Genomic DNA, 26606 nt, shown 5'->3' with positions numbered 1-26606 from the left:
TTTTCACTACAAATTTCAGGAAGATGAGATGCATTCATTAGAATGTAGAATGCTGCCCTCTATTTTACACACTCTTCCTATTGGTGGCCTTTTCTTGACACATACTTCACTGGATTTATGAAGAATGTTATTTGTTTTAGGATATGGGGAAATTTTCTACCTGGCAACAGTTTGGCCTATGTTATATACTTTCATACAGTCAATTTAAATGTTGATAATTCTACATTTAGTATCATACTTGTGCAATGGAAAGGATATAGTGCCAAATAGAGGGCAGCATTCTAATCTAATATGGTACATTTTATTAGTTTTGGACAAAATATTTGAATTCTAGCTGACAAACCTATACATACTTTAGTAAAGAATAATGTTCATCCGTGGATTTGAAATGTGATATTGAAGGTGGCAGAGGGGGTGATGGAGGGGAGGTTTGGTGCGTTTGTTGGAAAGAAATATACATTAGTCATTAGAACTCTAGTTCTAATGGTGATAATTCTACATTTAGTATCATACTTGTGCAATGAAAAAGATATAGTGCAATGGAAAGGATATAGTGCCAAATAGAGGGCAGCATTCTAATCTAATATGGTTCATTTCTTTAGTTTTGGACAAAATATTTGAATTCTAGCTGACAAACCTACACTCTAATAAAGAATACTGTTCATCTGTGGATTTGAAATGTGATATTGAAAGTGGCAGAGGTGTGGGGGAGGGGTGAGGGAGGGGAGGTTTGGTGTGTTGGTTGGAAAGAAATATAGATTAGTCTTAAGAACTCTAGTGCCTAGAAGTGGGATATTAGGGAGTATTTTCAACTTAGCTTAGGGTCTGTTGTTAGTTCTTAGGGTGGGTCAGTACTGAATTTTGTAATAATCAGCTCTGTGGGTAGGGGAAGTTGGGGGTTATTTGGGGTAAGGGGAAGTGGGGTTAGGGAAGTATGGTTAAAGAGTGGATGAATAGTATAACAATTAAGTTTTTATTATATTATTTGACATATTGCACTATATATTTGCACTAAATATATTGCACGATATTTCTCTTTTTTTGATTGGTGGTGTTATCAACAGTCTTGTTGGGTTATGTTTTATTTAAATATCTGTAGCATTGTACCCAAATATGCCAGTCAGTCAGATAATGGTCAATCATGCTAAAATTTCAACAAGCATTTCACTGCCACTACTTAATTAGTTATCCACACCGATATTTAATTGTCTCTAACAATTCTCAATTGCTTGGAATATTTAGGAGCCTGTAGGAAAGTATTGCTGAAAACTTCTAGCACTTTTAATGAGATAAAACTTGGGACTGATAATGATCTCTCAGCATATACGTGTGTATTGGCAGATACTTTCAAACAAGTTTTGTCATACATCAGCCCTCAGCCTTTACATCGTATGACATGAATTTCATAGAGAAGTGCTAATGAGTATATTAAGTAAACATATAAGCTTTGTACAGCTACAACAATGTACTTGCCATCGTTCACACATACCCAGAATTGAAAGACATTAAAGAAAAAGAGAGTTCAGCAGTTTCCTTGTTGTGTCTAACATTATGTTGTCACGGCTAGGACAGTTCCTTTTTATTAACTATTAGATGAAAGTGATACATTATAACGAGGGTACACTCGAATAGTTAATGAGAGACTCGAGTGCCTGTCACAGACATACCGACTTCAACATATAATCAGCTCCTGTAGAGTCATCATACGAGTGTTTGACACGGACAGAATACCATCATCTAGTTCCTTGTACTTCTATCAACGAATTTATATACATCTCTGGTTTGTTCAGTCGGTAAGTCAGGCAAACATCGATCTCATAATTACTTAATGCAGGAACAAATGTTCTCTGCCAGAAATGGTTAGTTTGTAAAGTAAACAAAAAAAATAAAAAAAGGAATAAGGCTCAGTGGCAAAGGTAGTGTGATTCTTCATTGTTAGTGTTTGTTTAGGCCACTAGAACAAATGAAAAAAAACATGGACCTGTGTAAAGTCTGTTAAGTTGTATTGCTCCAAAACTTATTTCAAGTAGTTTTTGTCTCTACTACACATAGTGCATTATATAGTTTCCTCCTGAATACCTGTCTCATCACAACTGATGTACTCTTGATATAAAATGTTCCCAAATGCTTTGTAAGGTGCTTGTATTATGCTGTATCATATCATCTATTGTGACTGATATTATAATGCCTTGAAAGGAAAATCCAGGTGGAAATATGATTTTGACTGATGACAAGAGAACATTATTCTTAAACATCCTTTTTGAAATTTGCTTTCATTTCTTAAATATCGTTTTCGAGATTACAAATTTGAAGTTGACACGGTTTGTACCAACAGTCAGGGAAACAGGTGTGACTTCCTAGATGAACACCGACAAATGTGTTTTATGTTTATCTTTACGATGTACCAATTTTCTTCTTCAATATTGGGATGCATAATTTACATATATGAATACACTAAATGTGTCATTGCCAAGTATTATTGTAACAATTGTGGACAATTAAACAAAGTTGAAACTCTTGCTTGCAGTCCAATCCAAGGTCAAAACAATATTTAGAGTGAAATAGATAACATTTTGCTCTCGGTAAAGCATGCAACTATGACAGCACTCCTGTTTGCTTCAAGTTCATGTACATACAAACTGTGACAGTTTCAACTGTAGTCTGCAATGTCTTCAAAACACAACATTTGTTGGAGTTGCATGCAAATTGCACCAGTATTCAATAGGACTTAGTAGAATATGTCCTACTTTCATTAGTCAAGTTCAACTCGTTCAATATTCAACATATTTAACGAGTTCAAGCCAAAAAGTTCAACTTTTCCCCTGGACTATCCTTTCAAGGACTTTCTATTCTATCAATGTCAATCTAGCTATCTTTTGAGTTCCATTGTAACTTTCTGTCCCAAATGAACAAGCCGTGGTTATATTCACACATACTTGGATTCATCCCGTTGATGTAAATACAAGAGTTCTATGTCAATTCTGTTTGCTCCTATACCCCTCAATCTAACTAACTGCAGTTGGCAGCATAAACACACAACAGATCAGGACCCACTCTAGTGTTCTAGTTGCATTAAATTGGTTTGAATCCCTGCGATTACATTACACCCCGTCCTCAGTACGTAGGATCCCATCCCCGGAACGTCGGACCCCGTACCCGGTACGTTGAACCCAGTCCCCGGTACGTCGGGCCCCGTCCCCGGTACGTCGGAACCCGTCCCCGGTACGTCGGACCCTGCCCCCAGTACGTCGGAACCCGTCCCCGGAACGTCGGATCCCATCATTGGTACGCCGGACCTCGTCGCTCAGGGATCGCCGAACAGGAGATTCAGGTTTCTTCACATGAAGAATGGGCACAAAACCATTTGAGGCGTGTGATATTCAGCGCTGCTTCTAATGCCTACTACTTTTTTGTCAAATTACGCGTGTAGCAAACAGCAACGGAAGTTGAAAAGTCACTGCTGATCTCAAGTCGACCTGAGAGCTCTGTGTTAAATTTACATTACAAATTTAACACTAAATGAGGGGTCTGATCCTCCCTCAATCCCAGTCTGTTGCAGGGTTCAAATCACGCCTGATCTGCATTTACATGTAAATAAACATTTACATTAAAGTTAATTATATATAATAAACAGGTTACAAATTTAACACCCAGCACCGGATTGAACACCTTGTGGTATTTCACTTGGCAAAACAGTGTTTTCAATATCAATATATTACATTCTGAATGTAAGGGAACTAGGGTTGAGAGCGGAAGAAGTCGTTTTCAAGGTTTGTTGCGCCCAGGCTCTATCTATCTTGGGTGACTTTTCTGAAAAGTATCTGTACTTTAGCATGATTTATATTTGATGTTAAAGAAAAGAGGCCTTTAATTTGGGATGGGTTTACTGTTTGGGAGGGGGTCATGAGATAAAGGTTGTGAGGGTTGGAAGGACATATGAACTACAGTATAGATTACTTTGGAGGTGTATGAAGGGCTATAATACATATATATACTTTAACCCATTTTGTGTTTTCATAATTGGGATGTCTTCCAGTTGGAAAGGAAAGGAAGCTTTCTGTGTTTTTCTTTCCTTTTTCAGTTTGCTATCATTAAAGCAGATAACAATGTGATCCGGTACATATTTGGGGGCACCCTGTTGCTATAATGTTTGTTTTCATCTGGGTCGGTAGCATGAACATTTCCTTAAAACCAGAAAAAAATCAATTTAGTTTCATGTAAAAGTGATATTGCTGTGAAAAAAAAGTGAAAAAAAAGGAAGTGCTGATATGTTAGGTAGTTCTGCCTTGGTACCATACATTATATATATGCAGACCAAGTGAGGAGCAATTGACTGAGATCAAGCATCACTTTTCAGCATTCTAAATTGTATTTTGAAAATTGTGTATTTTGGACATCACTGTAATAATTATGCAGAGCTGGTAAGTAACAGCACAAATAGTATCTTTTCAAATGCAAATTGATGTGAGGAATTGTTAAACTGTATACTTAAAATGGAAGGGATGAAGGCCAGAGAAGGGAGGTTGGGGGCCAAGGGAGAAGGGGGTTGGAAAGGGGGAAACATATGTGACAGAAGGTTAAAAGAAAATTGGCTATATTGGCTAAATATTTATTCGGAGAAGGAATTCAAGGTTGAATGTAGTTGCATCTGATGGATTAGGAGACCCCACAGAGTGAGGCTATTTTAACAGTTTAAAATTAACACCTCTGTGGACAGCATTGTAAACATCCCATTATTGAACCTGTAAACTGAGTGCGATTATTTAGCTGCTTGTATGGCAAACTTGTGGGTAGTGCCGACCCGACTACCTTCACCACTGGAGTGAATTTGTAAGTTTTGGAGTTACAATCGGTGTCCTTAATTGTTTGGCATATCCCTGTCAGAGGTAAAAAAAAGTGAAAAATGCTAAACTCTTTCGTGGTAGACTTTCAATTTTTTTGAAAACAAGATTTGATAGTAAGAACTTAGGCTGGAAATACACTTAGCTTTCCAGTATTACCTTCTTATAAAAGTTATGATCATGCATTTGGAAGTGATACTGGTTGTTAATATATTTTTTTTTTTTCGAGAGAGGGAGATTGACCTAGTGGATGGTGCTTTCATGGTCATGCAGAGGCAACTCTTAACTTCAGTCATAAATCTACCACACGTTGAACTATAAATATCAAAGATATTGGCATAAGGAAACGATTGTAATTAATACTAAATATATGTCATATACATCACTCACGATCTTGTAAGAGACCTCTTAGCTTCCTGGAACCAATGTCAAATCACCAATATATATATTACCATCGATTAAGCACCAGGATCTAAACTCTGGGAATCATGTTAACATATATCTGCAAAGGTCAGTGAAATATTATCGGACGTTGTGGACTACCAGCCGTCCTTTCTCCTTAAATCCTAGTGGTTTTGTTTTTGTAATCTAATTTCCTTATAAAGTTCTTCTCTCATATCCATGTGATGTCACATAATTATCATGAAGGTTTTCATTTCCCCTAAACTGAGTGTATAGTTCTGAAGAGTGAAATTGCTATGATTTATACACATAAGCAATATATACTGTACATAGCTTGCAGGGGATTAATTCTAGTATATACTCACATTTGTAATTTAGTAGTTTGAGGTTATAATGAATTTGGCTTTCCATAAAATACTGAAATGAAAAAGTTCTGTTTCTTAATATCTGCGTACCGACACTGGTGTGTAACTTGGAATAATTTCTTTAGCCAATTTCAAATGTAACATTTTGCTCTGCAATGCCAGATACATTAATCCCTGCTTAGGTTCTCAACCTATTTTTTTATTGCATCCATGGACCCTAGGGACAATGAAGAAATGGTCATGGGCTCTCAGAGTATTGCCAATGACCTCCGTTCAAATCCAAATTGGTTTTCTGTGCCCCGAGGTGGCACGTTCATACTTGTCAGCCTTGACTGTATAATCCATGGAAGTGTGGACAGACCCGTTCAGCTTTTACGGATCACAATTTGTCCATGTATCCCCTGCTGACCCCTTCTCCCCCTCAAAGACCCCCCTGAGCTTCTCTGGGCACCCAAGGTTGAAAAACCAAATGGCTCTAGAAACCCAAGCAATACTCCTTCAAACTTAGATAGAGGTTAAATAGTTGAAATAAAAAATCCAAAGTAGATTTTCTAGAGTTGCTGATTCCACACTTCAAATCCAGACTATATTTGGTTTCGATGAGGGTTACAACTCAAACTGAGTACTTGAGCAGAAGAAGAAAATTGAGTACTATATTTAGAACGTTAATCATCTAAAGAATAGCTTGCATCATTGTTGATAGAGCATTTACTATTAATAGTTTTAAAAATCTACTAACACGGAAAGCAAAAATCATTGCTGTTTTTCTCTTTGAGGACTTGGGTCTTCTATTGCAAGTTTCCTTTAAAATGTATTATCCTCCCCTCCCCTACCCTCCCCTCCCCTCTCACCTCCTGCTATGCAGTCACGGTACTTCCTTTCTTTGGATTTTCCCACCTCATATAGTTCATTGATGTATAGTGCGTACATGAGTTCACATTTACTTTCACATTGTGCTCTCATCAGATCGATTTACTATGGGTTTCAATGAACAAGTACTGCGGCTTTATTACCGAAACAAATAATTGAGATTCTATTTTTGTGACGAAATTGAGTGTAATAATTAATGAAGTACTAGCTGGTTGTGAAGCAGAACACAATCTAATTCAACCACAATAGGCTTTGTATTACTTTAACATTACCATAGCTATTTCTATTATCCTCAGACCATTCTAGCATATTAGACTATCCATTTTGTTTTTAGCAGATTTTTCCTTATCAATCAACTGGGTGTTGATAACCTGTGGTTTAAAGCTCTCTAAGTAGTCCGATATTAGTGAACAATAAATTTTGCAAGCCCACAGTTAATTCATCATCATGATTACTTGGTATTTCTCCTGGCATGTAATGTGTTAGTTGTCAGGGAGGTGACAATTATCCTTATTCCATTAATTCTCAGACAAATCTAACATATAACCATGTAATTTCTAGCAGATGTCACCTATCCACTTAGGGTGTTGATAATCTCTGGTTGTGCTCTGAAGTAGTACAAGGTATTTAATCAAGATGGTTTGTGCAAGCTCGAAGATAATTCACCAGATTAAATGGTACTTTTCCTGGCATATAAATGTTAGTTGCCATGCATGATATATGCTAATTATGCTCTTTTGCATATATATTCAAAGATCATACTAGCAGATAACCATTCAATTTCAAGAAGATGGGTGCTGATTAATGATTATATATTAAAATTTATATTCTGAATTATAAGAGATTAATAAAAAATATAAAAACTTTGCAAACACAAATGCAATCTATCAAATGCCATGATGATTCTGGTGGTATTTTTGTCTGGCTGGTAAAGTTAGTTGGTTGCCATGGAGGTGCCATTGCTTGTTAAATTGTGTTGTTAATTGTTTAGGTAATGTGTGATGCAGCCTGCAGCCGGGAGCATTCACCTTCGTGGAGTTATATAGCCTTGATGATAACCATCAAAATCATGGATGTATTGAAGTTCAGAGATGATATCTATATTTATACTGTACCAACCTACCACAGAGTCAAATTCTTACGACTACTCATTAGGAACATTCTTTCAGTAGTCGTAAACATCTCATGTGATCAGTGATCCCTTCCCACAGGTCCGATTATGTTTATGTTGACAAGGATTATGGACAGTGAGAAGTGCATTAATTCAGAACGACCCTCCCGAAAGTCACGGTGATACAATGACTGTACGGTAAATGGCCGAGAAATATCCAACAGAAATCTAGGCTCGGCATTAAAGCAACATTTTGCATTTGATGAGTAGCATTGCGACAATATTTACCAGAGGTTTATTCGATCAAACAGAGAAAACCTTCCTGGTCTTTTGGCCTAAAAAGTTAGCCTGCTACAAGATAACAAGAAATCAAGGTTTTCCACATGGATTCGGACGGGATTGTCACCTAGACATTTGTATGTTACATTTTTAATGTTAATGAGCAGGTATGGATTTAATGTACACAGAAATACTATACCTAGAATATATACACTTAAGAGCTGTGCAGTTTAAAAACTTAAAGCTTCTGTATGTTGTACATAGAGTTAGCCATGATGGAAATTAGCAGATAATTATTGCTGCTATTATAATGTGTCCGTGGTGATACATTAATGTTGATACATTGTTCTCAGCCTTCCTTGGAACTGTACATATATTGAGCCTTTCACTAATTACTTGGACGAGTTGAACCCATCTTCGTGGAACAGCTCAGTCACAGGGAAGGGGGGGGAGGGGTGAGATAGCATGGAGGGGTCATTCCAAAGATGGAAGCTAGTGTCAAGTTCTCGGTCCTACAGCTCTGCTACTATATTCGTCGATCCTGTTTTAGTGTTTTGTTTTTATGACTTCCTTATATTGCATCCATCTATCATCTGTAGACGGTAATCTGTCTATATTTGCTGTACTTTTGTTTATAGATTTAGGCGTTTTCTGTTTTCATGATCCAAAATGACTTCTCCATCTCTCCCGAGGGAAACGTGCTATGCAGCTCGAATGGGTGCATATGCATATACATCTCTATACACACACTTGGAAATGCTCAGTAGAGATAAGGACTGGAAATTATGCCATTCATTTGTTTATATATGTAACGTAAATCATGAGATTATAACGATAGTCTAGCACTTGCCTAATTACCACTGCAGCCTCTATTAACCTGCTAATGGTGAATTTGTTTGCTCATAAATTTTAAGACTAAAAATAAAAGAAAAAAAATTGGGTTCCGTTATTTAACTGACTGCATTACCGATGAAGGTTGTCTCAAGTTTAAAGTGAAACGGGAAGATCAAACTGTATGCAGTTGAAACTAAAATTGTTTGTAGAGACTTTTCCTGTTTTGGTCAATTTAAAATCTCTCAATAAATCAATCAAGAGGTGCTAAGAATTTGGAAGCTATGAAACGTTGGAAAGGTGCATAGTTTTCCGCTCTCAGTTATATTGGGTTTCAGGTGATTTATTTTTTCTTTTCATGGGCAATCAATGTTCAGTCACATTTTTGCTTATTATTTAGTTTCCTTTTCACTAGTTTATCTATTTAACTCATTAACTTATTAAACATTCAATATTGAAATATGTTTCCAGTTAACCATTTCTTGAGAAAATATTGCAGTGGGTTGCAGAAATATTTATCTGCAGTTTTCGGAACTTGCCACCATAGTCCAATGTAGCTTTTATACATTTTGGATCATTGATTTAATGATTGGGTATCTGGTGGCTCCTGACTCACTCCTCTTGCATGTACCCGGCTCATGGTCCCAGAAGCTTGTGGACCTCTGGTCTAAAGATTAAACTGTTTTACATTTTAATCATAAAAACCGGCAGTCCTACACATGTTCTTGACAGTGTAGGACTTTGAAATTAAGTCCATGTTGATCAAGGTACAAGCAGAAAAAAGGTTTCTAAAAAATCAAGTCATTTTCCAGAAAATGAAAGCAAATCTCTGAAGTGTCCACCCGAACTGTTTCAAAGAGTGACTGACCATTTGAGTTTGAACGTGATCAAATCATAAATTTGGTCACTTGATCAGGAAGCTATTATGAGCAGTGCTCACAGAAAATTGTGGTAGGATCAAGGGCTAGTACATCGTTAAGCTCTAAAACGAGGGTAATTATGATGGCCTTGACAAATATGACAAACCTGTACCTATGTTGAATCTTGTACTCTGATGTATGGTCATGGCAATACATCTAGATATATCTAGATTTATCTAGATACATCTAGATATATCGATCTTTTCACTTTAAAGTACATAATTATTAAGACTGTTCAATTTTTCCTTAACAATAACTTTTCCAGAGTTCGTTTTTGAAGTTCGAGTAGGTGTAGGTAACTTGCATACATGAATACAGGCTTTAATATTCATGTTATGTTATTTCTAGGGTGTCCTTTTATCCTACTGGCTGAAATATTCTTCACTAGAACCAAGAAATATCTGTCTATATACACAAAACAATTATCACTTTTGCGCAATTACCGACCTTGACAGTGGTTGCAATATTTGCGAACATATCAGCAAAACAAGGCAGACAGTATTTACCACAGCAAAATTTGGTGTATTTTGAGTGTATTTTGAATGTGTTTTAGTGAATATTGTGGTAATTAGTGGAAAATACGATACAGTCCTCATGTACAATTGCTGACAGATAACCACAGTATTGGATATAGATGAACCCCTGTATTTGGAATTCATTTATGTAATTTAAATAAAATAATTGGCTTGGTCAGATCTGCAACCATGGACAGCATGATACAGTTCAAGGAGACACTAACCAGATACTACTATCATTAGGTCTGTTTGCTAGAGAAATAACTGTCATGCATGAACAGCTTCCTCAAACAGACCTATAGAAAAATCTGATTCCATTGTGGGAAATATCACAGATCTATGTAATGTTTGAAATAGAGAGAAAGAAACGGGCTATTTCTTTTCCTTTCCCATAATGAAATTTGAGACTAATCTGTACTCATTAAAAGATATCATCCATGATATACCCTGGGCACGAAACAAGAAGCAAATATATTCATTCCGTAGCCAGGGTCCCCTTACATTGGGACCCAACCCATGTGACCATGACGGTGTTTCGCACGTCATGGGAAGCGTCAAGATTCCCATTCAAAATGGAGTAGATACAACGTACGTGCGATATCCTGGTCTATTAAGGTTGACGAGGGATCTGTACTGTGTACAGCCTGTGCAACAGTATGTACAGTATTACATGAGTGGAAGTGTAATAGGTGAACTTACAAAACCTAGCCTCTAGCGATGACATGTTAAAATATCACATTGTACTTAAAACAAAAGATTTTAGAAACCGAAAGTTGAAGAGAGAGAGAGAGAGAAAGAAGTGTCTAATAAAGAAGGTTCTAATGAGGTTTAAATGAAATAACACGTGACACATTAAAGTCCGCATTGTACAGACCTATCTACCTTGTATCACTTTCACATCGGCTTTAACATTCAATTTTTTTTTTTGTCATTACAGCTTTAGAGCACAAGTCTTCACACTCTCCAAGAATGGGGACCGATTTGTCTGGGACAACATAACCGATGGAGCGACACAGTTGGTCCTGATCTGCGAGGAAGAAAAACCCAGACACGTCTACAGGGTCACGACCTTTGACCCCGAACTGCAAGGCTTTATCCAAGGGTACATCATTCTTCCAGGTATAGTCTTCATTTATTATGAGAGCTTAAATAATACTTTAAATTGTATAGATGTTATGAAAATAATTGCAAATGATGGATCTTTTTAAAAAAAAAACCTTTACAAATGAAGTATATATAATCGTAATCTCCTTATAGAGTTAAATTGCAACTTCACTTTTGGGCCATCAGAACCATCTTTTATGTCAGCACTCATGTAAGTCTATTTTTCATGTAAGTTTTTGTGGAAATAGCTTTGAAACTGTACCTGAATTGGCTCAAAATATCTGATTTATGCCTCTCTGAAAGCAATGTACAATTTCCACCTATTTTAGGGTTGTGGCTCCTCCAATAAGATTCTTGCCAAATTTTCAAACATGCCTACCTGAAAGGTTTATAGGTTGTAGGCAAATGTAAAAGTTTGTAAGAAAAAGCTTTGTTGGTTAAAAAGAGTGTTCCATTAACCTTCCAGTAGAGATTGGTAGTGTTCTTGTTTGAGGGGTGCACAAACTTACGAGAGGTTAAACAAATTTTAACAAACCCTCACTGACTCTTGTGATGGATTATGAGCTCCAGAAACTAACAGTCCGGAATTTCGTTGTCATTACAGAAACTCACCTCGCAAAACGAAGTAAGAAATTCATCCAGTGGAAGGATCCAGAGCAGGGAGTAGTTTGGGGTCTATATTTCACTCTACCAGAAGAACTGGAGAAATTTGTAGAATTATGTGTGGTAAGTACTTTCATGGGTATTGATCTCGTAGGATAGACTAGAGTGTGGTGTACAAACTATACAGTGCATGGGATAGGCTAGAGAATTATGTGTAAGTACTTAGTTAACATAGCATGTAGGATAGAGTAGAGAACTACACTATGTGTGATAAGACCTTAGTTACATAACTCTGGACCGACTATGTCAACTAGGAGATGCGCAAAAAAAAATGTACCAACCATGTAGCCTGGTCATGTGATGTGCTCCCTTTTAGCACTCAACTCTTCTGGTACCCCTTGAAGGTGGACGGTGGGTACTCCAGGAATTTGCGGAGGTGACCCGACGTGACCTTTCTGCATGAAATGGGTTTGTAATATTAAGGGCGTTTATTGTCGTGACTTATCGTTGGATAAATAGCCACTTTGCTGATGAAATTGTTCCTCCTTTTTGCTAATATTTTGTTAGATTCGAGACGTTTTTCGTGCAAGATATATGTTTGGTACATGTTTGGAGTGGTATCACTCTGGGGTGATATATTTTCAATGACAATGCCCCTTTAAGTAGAGTCCGGCGATAATGTCTGCTGTCGATATGAACATCAAAGAACGTGTTCTATTGAAGGATTATTAGAGTGAATAGATGTTAACAATAAGTACTTCAACAGAGGAGCAAATTTAACTTTCATTTATAAAGAAAATAAAGTTAGAGGTCAGCATTCAATGAATCCTGACATACTTATTTTAATGGAGATTAATCTTACAAATCAAAAGATGAAATTGGAGCATGATCAAATTTTCTGACATGAAAAATGACATAATATACATTTAACATTTACTGCTGAATATTCATGACATCTGACTTCGTAAATCTAACTTGATTCATCTTGTCACAGTAACTGCCGAAACACAGCCTCAGAAAAGAATATAGATATGGGTACTGGGTTTTGTCTAAATCATCTATTTGAGATGAGTTTGATGAATTTTAAACTAGTAGGCTACTCAGAAAAGTATCAGGGTGGAAATAATTTCATAAGTTCATAATTTCATAATTTCCAATATTCATAAGAAATAATTTCACAGGGGGGAAATAATTTCATAATTTCATAAGAATTGTAGAAGGATGTCTTTGCTTGGTTGGTCATATATTGCAACCTTATTTTAAGTTATGCTCTGTAACTTTGGAAGAATTGCCAGCAAACTAAGAAAACAAACCTGCATTTGAAGCTTTAAATTACCTTTTCTTTTGTCTTGTGGGGACAGTCCTCCTTTGTTTGATTGAGAGCTGTTGTCCCGTACACCACATACACCAAAGAAGAGGGCAGCAGGCTCTCACACACCTGTAGAGGAATTATTGTTTTTGTCTGTGGCTTGGTAATTAGTGGTATTTTTCTGTGCCAGGATGTCACCAATTGTGGTAGATTATTTTGTTTCGTCGTTTTGAAAGGTCAGGAAGTGTTCGATATTCTAGGGTGTTATGTGTACTCCAGGTTTAAGTCACTGAAACATCTCTATGTGTGGGGATCCACTCTTCTGTAGAGTCTGACAAATGGCAGAGACCTATTAAAAAGAATCCTCCGTTGGCTTGCAGTCGTTTCTAGGTATTTTGGCATAGATGAAAAGAGGAACACATATTCTAAATATTCTGGTGAAATTTAAATGGGATTCTTTCTTGAAAGAATTTCCGAGATATTGGTAATTATTGAAATTTGACACAGTTTATAATTTACCATACATGAGTGAACTTGACGCAAACAGTTGCGATGTCGAAGTTGCAAGCTGACGGCAAAAACTTTTTTTTCTTTCTTTCTGTGGTTTAGTTGTTTTGACATTGTCTTAGATAGGGTTTACTTTGAGAAGTTAGTGAAGTTAAGAATGTACCCTATTGTGAGGTATATACAGTAGGGGCCTGCACAGTGCACCCCTCCCCTGTTCAACCCCCAGAAAAGTTAAAAGTACTCAGCTATTATGTGTTGCAAACCGACTGGACGTAACTTTGGTGTTTCACTTGTTCTTTCATGAAGACTAACTAATTTGCAACTTGAAACCAAAAAAGGCAGAAAACTTTTGTCTGACTTCAATATTTGATCTCCTTTGTGTCTGTTTCAGTTTTTTTTTCACGTTTGTTTTCTCTTTCAATATTTCATTTCATTTTGAATATGACATTAAAGATGATTTTTTTGTCCATCTGACTTAATCTGTCTTCTGTCTGTCCTTTGTTCAAAATGTGGCCTACGTACCACAAAGAGCACGGCTTACTCATTAATACAAAGATACCGTTAATATAAAGATATCAATAATTACTGGTCTTATTTGAAAAACATATCGGGTTTGTTTGGGCAGAGTGTTTTTTTTTTTCTTGTCTACTTATCACTGCCTCTTTTCAACAAAGAAGCCAATTGACCAGTCTTTAAATCTCATATCGGTTCTTTCCTTCCTGTTCACTTCCTTTATGGTAGTGGTCTATCCTCAAGCCCTCACGGCATCAACGATCATCGACACATTTTGAAATTAGAGGTCTCGTTGAGAGACATGACCCTAATTAGACCAAGGGATATTGAATTAATCGCACACATCTGGTAGGAGCTCCAGCATAACTTTTTTTAATTGAGATAAAAATAAATATATTTTGCCTAGATGTCTAAGTGCATGTGTGCTGCATACTTACATACAAACATTCTAGTGTAATGGCATGGAGTTAAGTTTCGGCATTTGGTGTGTGCTCTTTTACTGAGACTTTCACCATCAAAGGTGAGTTTTTGAATATTTGTTTTCTGTTTTTTGCTGTTGAAATGTAAAACAAAGGAATATTTAATGCTGACATGTATCTGTAATAGTTTAAAATAATCTTGGTACTGTTTTATCAAATGTACTTTTATGTTCTACAATCTGTAGATTTATGCCAGACTAAGTTGTAAAGCAAAAATGTTTGGAATGCATCAGACTTGTTGTGGGTGGATACTCATATTTGTATTCTAACATAGTCGCTTTTAATTTGTACTCACCCTCATGGACTTGTACTCATACTCGGGGGACTGTTGGAAATCTGGCACAGGTACAGAGTGCAAGCTAGAGTACTCGTCCTGGCTGTTTAGAGCCTTGTACTCAATTCTCACATTAGTCTGTACTTGTGTTTAGAGCCTTGTACTCAATTCTCACATAAGTCTGTACTTGTAAATCATACTTATTACAGGTACAGAGTGCAAGCTTGAGTACTCATCTTGGTGTTTAGAGCCTTGTACTCATTTCTCACATAAGTCTGTACTTGTGTTTAGAGCCTTGTACTCAATTCTCACATAAGTCTGTACTTGTGTTTAGAGCCTCGTTCTCAATTCTCACATAAGTCTGTACTTGTGTTTAGAGCCTTGTACTCAATTCTCACATAAGTCTGTACTTGTAACTCATACTCATAACAGGAACAGAGCACAAGCTTCAGTACTCGTCCCAGCTGTTTAGAGCCTTTTACTCTACCATCTATGATTAACAATTGAAATCATAATCCTTCTCCCAGTGGTTTTTCCTTCTTCAATCTACCCTGCTGGGTATCGTGGTAACATAGAAGTCTGCTTCTGCACAAGTTTCCGAAGAGTGATGTACGCAAGAAATTTTAAGTATTTATTAACATGTTATGTCAAATGTTTTTGTTCCACTCTTAAAGTTGATAAATTGTTGTGAGTGAAAAGTTAAATCCATCGCTTCCTTTTGAAATAAGTCAGCAGAATATTAAAAGTTAACATTTCCTTATAAATATTTTGAAAACTGTTTCAGGATTAAGTTTGTTTTAAATCATCACCAGAATTTGTTGTTTAAATTGACCTGAGAGACAATTTTAAGCATTCATATTTTGTTTAAAGAAAAACAACAAATACTTTATCATTAAACAAATTATTAAACAAACTTTATTATTAAACAAATGTTTTTGTCTAAGATTTGTGTAACTAACAATTTTTGAGTGATCTTGTAATGCATGTTACATGAAAAGATAAATGTTTTATTCTACCTGAAGACATAATCATACTTTAAACCCAGCAGAGTCACATCAGGAACAATGAAATTTAGGCACCAACCTGAAACGGTTTATAACTGAAAAATATCTAAACAGAAGATTAAGTCTGTGGGACACAGAATCTTCTGTATTAATCTTAACAGTCAAAATATTAAACTCGTTATTGGTTACAGCTAAGTGGTTGTAAGCACATAAATCTCTCTGTTAGATTTAGAGGGTGTCTTATCTCTTAGAAAGATTAAGGCGTTTCAATCTCTTACTTAAATTGAGGGCTTGATATTCAGCGATACAAAAAAAAAAAAATGGCTTCATTTGTAAGATTGGCACAAAGTTGCAAGCTAGCTCACGATTCAGCTTTGAGATACTGAAAGCACCTTGCAAGGATTGTCCAGGAGAATACAAACATATTTCCACACCCCTAGCTATTAGAAGATCCTCCCTTCCAGATTCGCAAAATATCTCCTTCCATGATAGCTCTAGATTTGTTTGTTAGTAGACAGTTACATATAAGTTGCTCAAATATTCAGTTACCTTGCTTACATTGGGAAATGTTTTTCCACACCTTTTCTTGGAACTATGTATTTATTTTTTTTAAAGTTTTTATTTGATTTGATTTTACTTTATTTCATTTCCATTTATTCTTTTTTCTGTTTATTTTTCCACAACAATGATGTATAAACATCACAATGATATACAATATACACATATCATTAAAGTGTATTGTACAACATGTATACCTGCACATATACCTGCACGTATACCTGCGTCCTGCACGTATACCTGCACCAGCACGTATACCTGTGAGAGGAAGTGATATCAGAAGCCTCAAGGCCAAACAAAGTAGAACATGCTGAAGCAGGGAAAGGAATAGAAAAAAAAATACGAATTAAGCAAACAACAGTAAATTGCTTTTCGTAATAAGTTTATCAACAATAAAGCTGGACACCTATCTGTATCTCTAAATATGTAATGCATATGCATGTGCATATGTAAATACATATGTTAATGAATATATGCATATTTAAAGGGAAGGCACATGAAATTGCATATGAAAATGTGAATGTGTTTCAAATCTTCCTTGTTGTAATCATGCTGTTGATTTCTCAACGAAATCAAAACACATTCAGACTGTTTCCCTTTAATAAATGTCAATGCACTTTGACTTAGTCAAACCACTATATCAAATTCCATTCCCTTCCTTCATATATATTTTATAAAAAACTTATTTGGAAATTACAAAGGAAGCTCAGCAATCTAGTGTCAATTGCATCATCCTTTTATATAGCCAGATGTATTAAACTTAAAAAATTAAACTCCACACAGGGGAGATTAACTGTGTGAAAGGGGAAGGGGAAGGGGGGTCAAACCCGGGAGAGCCGTCTAATGGGAGGGGGTATCTCCCTCCCCTTTGAGAAATTATTGGAGTTTATAAGCCCCTGTAATATGGTGTGATATTTATAGGCTATTTCCCAGCACTAGTTGTGTATTTGAAAATGTAATTTAAATGTAATTTTACATTTTCAGATACGTTGCCAGATTTATTAACTGAAATAACTCTCATAGGTGGCAAACCGGTCAACAAATTTCCCCATGTCTATATCAGTGTTTCTCTCAATACAGCCAAGCTGGATAATCTTAAAGGGCATAGGTACTCTATGGCACTGTCACATTGGTTAATACTAGTAGAGGTTTACCAGTACTAGCCCATTACGGATTTAAATAAGGATCGTCACAATTGGGTCCATATTCTTTACAGCCTGCGTATAATGACATTATCAATAAGCATAAAAGTATCGCAGAGTTGTCAGCACTGCACGTGGCATAACCAACCAAATAGCCGACCGAATTGGATTAAAAAGCCAACTCAAGGTCTGGGAAAAAGTTTGGGGAAGGTTTCCCCCCCCCCACCCTGTAACCCCACCATTGAGTTTACAATTCTGTTTGTCTTCATCTAGGAATGCAGAAAATTTGTTTTATGCAATCAACGTTTTTCGCTTTTGAAGATCATGTGACAACGTTGATGCGTTTCTCTTGTTTTCTTATGTTTGTTTTATTAACTTGGGTAGTTAAGGGAATTCCCCTTTTTGGCTGTCACGCATCATTTATTTGTATTCTCTGCGGTCAGTCAGTTTGCCTGTGTTTAAATAGCCGAAGAATACTTCAAGTCTCGGAAAATCTTCAGGATGTGGAATTTTGTTTTAAATTTCACGTGCATAACGAGATTTTTGAGATTGTTACATACAGTACATGTATGATTTAATAGAGACGGTGTTTAAGTACACGACATATTTTGAGATGATTTAATTTGGACAGATGCCAGATCATATCGGCGTTTGCGTCTCCTCAGAACGGACAGTCAGTTTTGTTCGGGCGCGGCGACTTTGCTAAGATTTGTCCCAAAGTTGTGTCCAGATGAGTGATTTCTTGATAACAGTGGTTATTAGTTAATCACAAAAGATATTACTGTCATTTATATACACTTCAAAGATGATTGATGTAGAGTTGGTATCTACTTTTAGTTGATTGTTGAAGTTGATTGCTTTAGCAAAACGGCAGAAAAATGGTTCTGGCATCTCTATAGGGCAAACCCACATCCTCATGGCATTTTATTTCATGGGGATAATATTGTTTTCATATTTCTGTTAATTTGTAAGTTACCTTCTGCAACAGACAAAATGATTTCATTTTGGGGCTCTCATTACGCTGAAAATGTCTTTGGTTTTCTTTGTAATATTGACGTCTTCCATCCAAAAGAGGATAAGTTTTTGAACAAGAAATAAGAAACAAAATTGTTAAATACAGAGAATATCGACAGTTAAAGGGTGTGAAGACTCGCGCAAAAAGAAACGTCTAATGCCGGTAATCTGACCTAGTTTTGAATGAGGTGTAACAGAAGTGTTAGACACCACCATCGATCCCAGAAAATACGCACACAGCTTGCTACCTTCGGTAATTAGACGCTTGTGTACAGTTAGTACATACAGCTGCTGTCAATACCCATATAAATGATACAGCGATGGACATCTCAGGTCCAGCTAAAGATAACAAGGTATCACGTTTCATTACTGTCTGCATTTTGTAGCGACAAGCAGAAAACTTCACTTGCAAGGAACGGAAAGTTAACTTTTTTAGAGCGCGGCACGCAGTTTCGGGCGGGTCTTCAATGCCTTTAACTCAAAATTACAAATGTACCAGGTTTCAAGGATAAATCAAGAGTAAGACTTTTAGTAGCCTAAGTAAAGCTTTTTCAGAAAATTGAAGCAGATTACATCACAGATCACAGCTGCGATACTCTCGCTTTCAACTAATATATATTTGTCTTCCATTATTAAACTGTGGAATATTTTTCTCCTCAATATAAGTATCACATTTTCTGCCATCAGAATAACTTTCTGCAGCATTAACAGGTGAATCAAGATCACATTATCTCTCCTCTATGTTCACCATAATTTGACATTCATGGAAGGTTTTTATATAAGTTGACCCATTTATTAAATCTAGAGTAAGCCCACAAAATCGGTTGACGAGTTAAACAGGTGAAGACGTGATAATTGATCAGGTTTTAAACCTTCAGACAGTCTGCTTCTGTGTATTGATTTGATACAGATCAAACAGAATGAAAGGTAACTTTTCACTTTAGCTCAGTCCACTCTCTTGGTCCATTTGTGAGCTCATTATAGTCTTGAAAAACAACCAAAAAACAGGACAAAAAAATAAGAGGAAACAACAGAGATCCTGTTACAAGAGGAGGCCAACTACCAAAAAGAACACAACAGTTATTTATTTTTTGTTTATGATAAAATCAGTACATTGTAAACATGTACTGTGCAAGTTTATTGATTAGTTTCAATATTAAAAGTATAATATATAATATCATATATATAATATATAAATATATATCATAAAATATGATATAATATATTCACAATATAAAAATATTCAATATTCAAAGTTATGAATCTCAAATACTTAAATCACAATCAAATATTATTTTAATCACAAATAAAAAAGAAAGTATTTTTGGGGGGTTTCCATTATTTTTCACTGCCACATCTAGGACTGCTTCATAAATGAAAACATTTGTATACTTGTGGTGAAATCACTCAATGACACCTTAACCAATTCACCGACATGAAATAACATCTAGTGACGCAAGTTATTATTCCGAGGTACTTGTTGACAATCAACGGCATCAATATCGGCATCACAAATTATTGTGCAGTATACTTATCTGAAATGACACGAAATAAATTTCCAAATTTTTTTATATCTGTCAGCGACGGAATAAGCTAACAAGATGGAAGTCGGGTCAAACGTAGAGGGTGGTTTTGCAATCTGCGTTAAACATCCTTTTCAAATTCTCAGCCTTGGTTGATATCCTTTATTAAAGAGAATGGAAGGTGCATGTACGTACCTCTTTAAAAGATCAGGCGGTTCGTACTGTTTTATTTTGTCCCTGGTTAATCTATTAGTCATTCCCGTGATTGTTTATAAAAGCACTGTTAAAACAGTTTAATTATCCAGGTACAAAATCAAATCATTTCCTTTTCAGCTTATCAAGGCTGGTTCACATTTCATCTCTGTAGTCTGTATATATGAAAGAGTTTCTACTTGCCACATATATCACAGTAGGATCCATCGGATTAGACACCCTCTCGGGAATGGGCTTAAAGTATCGGGACTATGTCACATTTGTGACTGGTTTTGACTTTTCGGTAGACTTTATGAATTTGAGTTAATTTAAGTTATAACCAGCCAAATATTGGAAGGTGTAGTTTCTGCGATCGTCCTACAGGCACTGCTGTGGTGTTATACATTCGGTTGAAAAAATTTCTTTGGAGAACAAAATCGTGGTGAGGTGTACCATTCCACCAAGCACATAATACTTAATAACATTGAAGCAGACTTTGCCTATCTGCCTCTGGTAATGTATTCTTTATTTCATGATTTGGTACTAAAATACCTTTGTACTATAAATGTTCTGTGTTTGTTTGACTGGTTATTTTTGGTTTCATTTCATCCTGCGAAGAAGTTGAAAACTTGGAATCACTCTTTTGAATTGCTTTCTTGCGTAAGATTAATAATACGTTGGAAAAAATTGAAATATGCGACAAAACTTTTAGCATCAAAAGTATTTCATTAGGTGCTCGCTAATTTGATCAATTGTAATATCGTTCTGGACATCACTTGTTGTTCTGGTGAAGACAACGGGAATCGACAATGAACCACTGCTGGACATATATGCATTACGGTCAGGGGAACAAAAAGCCATTCGGTCACTTTAAATTTGTCTCTTTTTTGTCTATTTGCAGCCAACCAGAGAAGAAACACAAGTGGCTTCAGATTCTTTACAGTTGTTGCTGAGCGTTGAATTACCGACAGGTCTGCAGACCGTGGACGATCAAGGCAACACGTCCACCAATCACAGCCCTGCGATGGTGAACGGACGCAAAGATGGCTCCCGTCCGGGTCAGACGGGCCTCTTCTCTACCCTGGCCCTGCCGGACAAGAAAACAGATTCCGTCCCCGTCTCTGGCAGCGTCCGAAAGGCCATCGCAAACCGCAAAGATCAGCGCAAGTTGAAATATGCGACATACTCCGGAAAGAACCGCGAGGCCCTGCAGAGGTCTTACTACGAAAACATGGATACGGAGGACGGTAAATCGGAGGACTTTGACGACTCCACCCTTAAAGCATCCAAGTCGAAACCGTCCAGGCACGGAAGCCACCCCGAGCTGGATATTGCCTCCAGCAGTCCGAGTGCCGACGAGCACCATGAATTGGTCAGACAGCTAAGTGGGAGCCCGGGGAGGGGCAGCGGGTATTTAAGCGCATCTCAAATGGACGCGGGCATAAACAATGGTGTCTTGAAGAGCGCCAAGTTCGTGGCAGCGAACGCCCAAAATTTCAAGACGGCAAACAGCGTCTCCCAGATCACCCCTACGACACCCGAAAAGGAATTAAAAAATGACAGAAAGTCTGGCATTAGGACTCGACTGAAGGTGGAGGGGCAGTCTTTCTTCGGTCGTGGGAACAAGACGAAGACGAAAAACAAAGCCAAGAGGTCTACCAGTTTCAGCGAGAAATTCTTCACCCGGGTCCACGTGAAGGATAACGCCAACAAGAACAGTCTGGACGAGGCCCAGCGGGTACTGGAAGAAACGAACTCGCTCTTACAGGCCTACGAGGTTCACCTGCAGATGCAGACACTCGACGAAACGATAGACGGTCTACCTTCGACCGGAGACGACCGATCGGTGGCGTCCAAGTCGTCGTGTGGGACCGCATCGGATATACCGAAATGGAAGAAGCGTCTCTCAGAGGGCATTACCAGTGGCAGCGAGTGCAGTAGCTTAAGTCACCATGGCGACGGTAGTACTTTGACCTCAAGTGAGACCATGTCCAAAGGGGATCAGGATCTACAGGAGTTCTTCTACCACGATGAGGTGAGTTTTTTGGCCAAAACGATAGTTAAAGCAGCATTTTGCGTTGGGTCGCTTTTTTCCACCTTTTTAACATGTGCATCGATTTTTTTACATGTGTCAATCATAAAACAGCAAACTAAGATACCATCCAAGTTTCACCCTGCCAAGAGCGTTAATTAGCGAGTAATTAACGATTTATATCGATAACGAGTAAAAGTGTCCTCGACAAAGTTTTCATATCTCCAAATCCACTAGTTTGAATTCCACCAATCAGTGAATAGTATGTTTATTCATGAGCATTTTGCGTTTGGTCGCCGTTTTCTACTTTTTTGACATGTCCATCGAGTTTTGTACATACATCAAATCAAAAAACAGCAAATTAAGATATTAGCCAAGTTTTTCCCTGCCAAAAACGTTAATTGGCGAGTATTCCACATACAAAATTAAATCGCATTCAGTTCCCAAACCCACTAGTTTGAATTCAACCAATCAGAGATGCAGGTTTAGTTATGAGCCGTTGCTAAAAATAGATTCAAGACTTTGCGTTGGGAGTTGTTATGCAACTCCCTGGTACAACTGCCAGATAGACTGTACACAAATCAAGCGTGGTGTTATATTACGTATCTGTCAATGACGTTCGCAGTGTTTAAATATTCATATTATGGGCGAGGTTTATTGGGTTCCCAACGGAAAATATCTTGGAGAACAACAAAGTTGAAAGTTGCAATTTTTTCGACTTTTATGCCACCATTTGAAGTAAAATATAAATAGATAAGCTAGTTATGTATGTCGTTATGGCATAGTGGAGTCAGTGAGGTTGAGAAATATCATAGTCCAGGACGCAAAATGCTGCTTTAAGGAAATAAAGGTTTCTGGGATATCAGGTTTCCTACGATACTGAAAATTTTCCCTGAGCAGAATACTTTAGGTACATATATATATTTAAGATTGTTAGAGTGAGAAGTTTTGGATGTCGCTCTGCGATAGGCCGTAAAAGCCAAATAAGGAAACCAACCGACACTTTATAAAACTGGTTGGACGGAAATAAATGGATATGATAGAAGCTACAATGTTAGCAAACTTCATTGCTTTAGTTGGGCTAGTTGAATATGCAGTAGTTGTATATTATCAGACATAAAATTACACACATTGAAAAATCAAGATACTGCACAAGCAATTGAACTGACTTGAAGTGTGTGTTTTAATTAATAATTGATAATCAAAAAGGGACTAATGGTAGACCCTGTAGTTAGATGGAGTTGGTATCTATAGAAGGGATGGTTGAGTCGGATCAGTCCCCAGGGTGGGGAGGGGGTGGAGGGTTCCCGTTGGGGACTGATAGTGGATGTGGTATAATATCAGCTGCAGTAAAGCTGAGGAGGGGACTGCTATTACTTAGGGTAGGGTTTGTCGATCACTGCTGTTAGTGCATACCGGTAGACTGGTATAGTAAAAAATGGTAGGATTCGCTTTGCTGCATAGGGAGCTCTGGTAGTGGGGGTGGGTCCTTATTTGCGATGTTTTGTAACAAAAATCACTTCTCTGTTTGCACAACTTGATGGCATGGAAGGCACACAGAAGGCAAAATCTTTCTCATAACTAGCATAATTTTTTGTTACAAAAAATTTACCATGAATTCTCCATATTAATTGTATGTAAAACTGTGCGTTTATGTTGGTAGCTATGAAGTATGCACACTTCACGTCCTATTACTTCGAAGAAGGTCATTATAAACTCGACCTCCACTAAGAAGAAAAGCACGAAAAGGGGTCGACAAATTGCAGATCGAGGAAGAATCCTTTCGGAAGGTTCTCGACCTAGATCTCTCCAGTTTTTAAATATTTTTAATATTTCTCTACTAGCTTTTAATTCTTTGAATCACTATCCATGATTGGTGAAGAGAAATGTTAACGAGAGAGGTAATAGCTTAGGTATTTGAATATTGACAGGAAATAATCGGGCTATGTGGCATTATGGTCTTCCACTGTACGTATATAATGCCGTAGGGAAGAGGTATGGTTGGTGGATCCCCACACAGGAAGTCAGTCTGTGGGTTTGTCCGGATGTTCATCATTTCATGAAATCCAAGAAATCTGAATGGAACTTTGTAGTCTAGCTATATACACTGACTGAGTACCATTTTTTTAACCTCACAGATTAGTCAGTACCTTTGAGGGTTACATATAAGCTGAGCAGAACATTTTGCCATAGAGCCTGCTGCTGTATCTCATTTCTCGTAGAGATTTTTATTGGATTTTGGGTTTTTTTAAATGGATTCCGGCTTTATACAAAACTATTCGGTCAGATCGTAAAGTCTTCTGACGGAGGTTCTAACAGTCGGATAAAAGTTATAGCCACACACTATTCCTTAATTTTATCATTGTCAGGAAGGACAGCTATCACTCGTTGCTTTTCTTCATAGCATATCTGTTTTTTTTCTTCATAACATATATCCTGGATCGAGCAAAACTAGAGGGAAGTGATTTATTGTAAAAAAGAAAGGGGAAAATATGACGCAAACAAATTTGTAGTCATAGGAAAGTTTTAAAAATTTGGAAAGCTATTAAATACCTGTTTGGAGATGGATGAATTCCAAAAGATAACAGAGATGATTATCGAACCCCCGCCGTCTCCGACCGAGGCCAGCGATCTGTTTTCATGGAGCTTAGACTCCCCCATAGAAATAATTGAACCTTTTGAATTCCCTTTGGATCCCCAGGAGGACATGGAAGAGGAGGAGGATGGTGAGGAGGATGGAGACAGCCATTCTCTCAGCTCACACCACACACACGCTTCCATGTTCCAACAGAGGGGCGCCATCAGGAAGGCCGGTTGGCTGCACGTCAAGAGCATGCTCGTACAGAGGAAGAAACGGGTGGAACGACCAGGCAAGAGGTCCTGGAAGAAATATTGGGGTGAGTCTAACATAACTGAATAAGGTAGTAAATGCAGGCCCAGAATGGACTTGGCAGGGTCCATATTTCTGACAAAGATTTAAATTGTTTTTTTCTTTTCTGCAGTAAATTGTCAGGTTATAAGAAAGAAAAGGGGGGGGGGAGGGAAAGAAACAAGAAAAGGGTCCCGAATAGCATGGAAAGAAATTTTTGAACTGCATTGCGAGTTACTCTGATATTTGCCTTGTAAATATGTTTACATTGTTTTGCAAGTTATGCAAGGCATTTTGAAATCTTTATCTCTAGAGGTGAAAACCATTTTCATGTAAATTGTTGAATAAAGGAGAAATTTCAATTAGAGAAAGAAAAGTGGATAAAACGAAAGCGGAGACTTGTAAAAGTGAAGTGAACAATAGCTTTCAACAGGAACTAGAATGTAACCCTATCATTGAATAATCCCATTTAAGTTTTAGTTGTTGTAATCGTTGTCAGGGTCTCTTGCACATGAGTTTGATAAGGATCTCGATCTACTTCATACGTGGTTGTAATCATATGTAACATAAAGTGCATGCATAATGACCTTGATGATGTACAACATGTCACAAGATCTTATTAGTAGTCTAATCATGTTTTGTTTTGAAAGCTGTTATAACTTGATTAAAATTATTTCCTGTTGTGTTATCAATTAAACAGTTTTCAAGGTTTGGAAACATTCACTGCATGTTCCCGCTCAAAAAATTAAGTTTGACCTTCGGCTTAAGCTTCAAAACTTTTTCCACAAGAAAATTTCATTTCAAAAGCACTAATTAAACTATTTGTAACAAACTTTCATCACTATGAACTTAATGCTTTGGAGCAGGATGATGAAGTTAGAGTTTTTTTCAATCTTAATACCAAAACTGTTGACTATTTCTCTAATGAAATTTGGGGGGGGGGGGGCAGGAGTTGGGGAGAGGATCAAACAGTTCATGAGGGAGTTATGATTCTATTGGAATAACAATAACTTTTGACAGAGTATATTAACACTTTCTGATTGCAGCATTTTTATAATAGTTTTTGCAAGATGTCAATCTGGAGTTGTCAAAATTTTACACTTTTCTTCTTCATTTAAAAATATGTGAAATAAACTAGACTAGTCATGCTAAATACATTATTTTGAGTCAAATGGTGTAAGAAAGATTAGAAATGGAAACAAATGCAGAGAGCTGTTGCGGTTAGGATTAAAGTATATGTAATGCCGGGACCATGCATGTTTGAACCTTTCTTCTGAAATGTGCTCTCAGTGCGTACGGTGGGTTTGAAATACTGCGTCTGCATTCAAAGGCTGTTGAAAATACCTTTG

The 26606-nt window shown here is 37.1% G+C and overlaps 1 protein-coding gene across 6 annotated transcripts in view; it reads left to right on the top strand.

Moving 5' to 3' along the window:
- LOC139962616 (protein still life, isoforms C/SIF type 2-like) overlaps nucleotides 1-26606 on the top strand; it is a 104806-nt gene that overhangs the window by 39261 nt on the left and 38939 nt on the right. For 4 of the 6 annotated variants that reach the window (XM_071962756.1, XM_071962755.1, XM_071962757.1 and 1 more), the window contains 4 exons: nucleotides 11072-11253; nucleotides 11843-11964; nucleotides 21258-22391; nucleotides 25090-25285. In XM_071962756.1, coding sequence (XP_071818857.1) covers nucleotides 11072-11253; nucleotides 11843-11964; nucleotides 21258-22391; nucleotides 25090-25285 — 1634 coding nt within the window. Of the gene's footprint in view, nucleotides 1-4395; nucleotides 4422-11071; nucleotides 11254-11842; nucleotides 11965-20508; nucleotides 20870-21257; nucleotides 22392-25089; nucleotides 25286-26606 lie in introns of those variants that run through there. The other 2 variants (XM_071962760.1, XM_071962761.1) reach the window with 2 other exon arrangements.

The sequence above is a fragment of the Apostichopus japonicus genome, chromosome 21 (assembly GCF_037975245.1).
Source record: "Apostichopus japonicus isolate 1M-3 chromosome 21, ASM3797524v1, whole genome shotgun sequence".
NCBI classification, from domain to species: domain Eukaryota; kingdom Metazoa; phylum Echinodermata; class Holothuroidea; order Aspidochirotida; family Stichopodidae; genus Apostichopus; species Apostichopus japonicus.
Note: the sequence above shows the minus strand (reverse complement) of the source record. Positions and strands in the feature narration are given on the sequence as shown.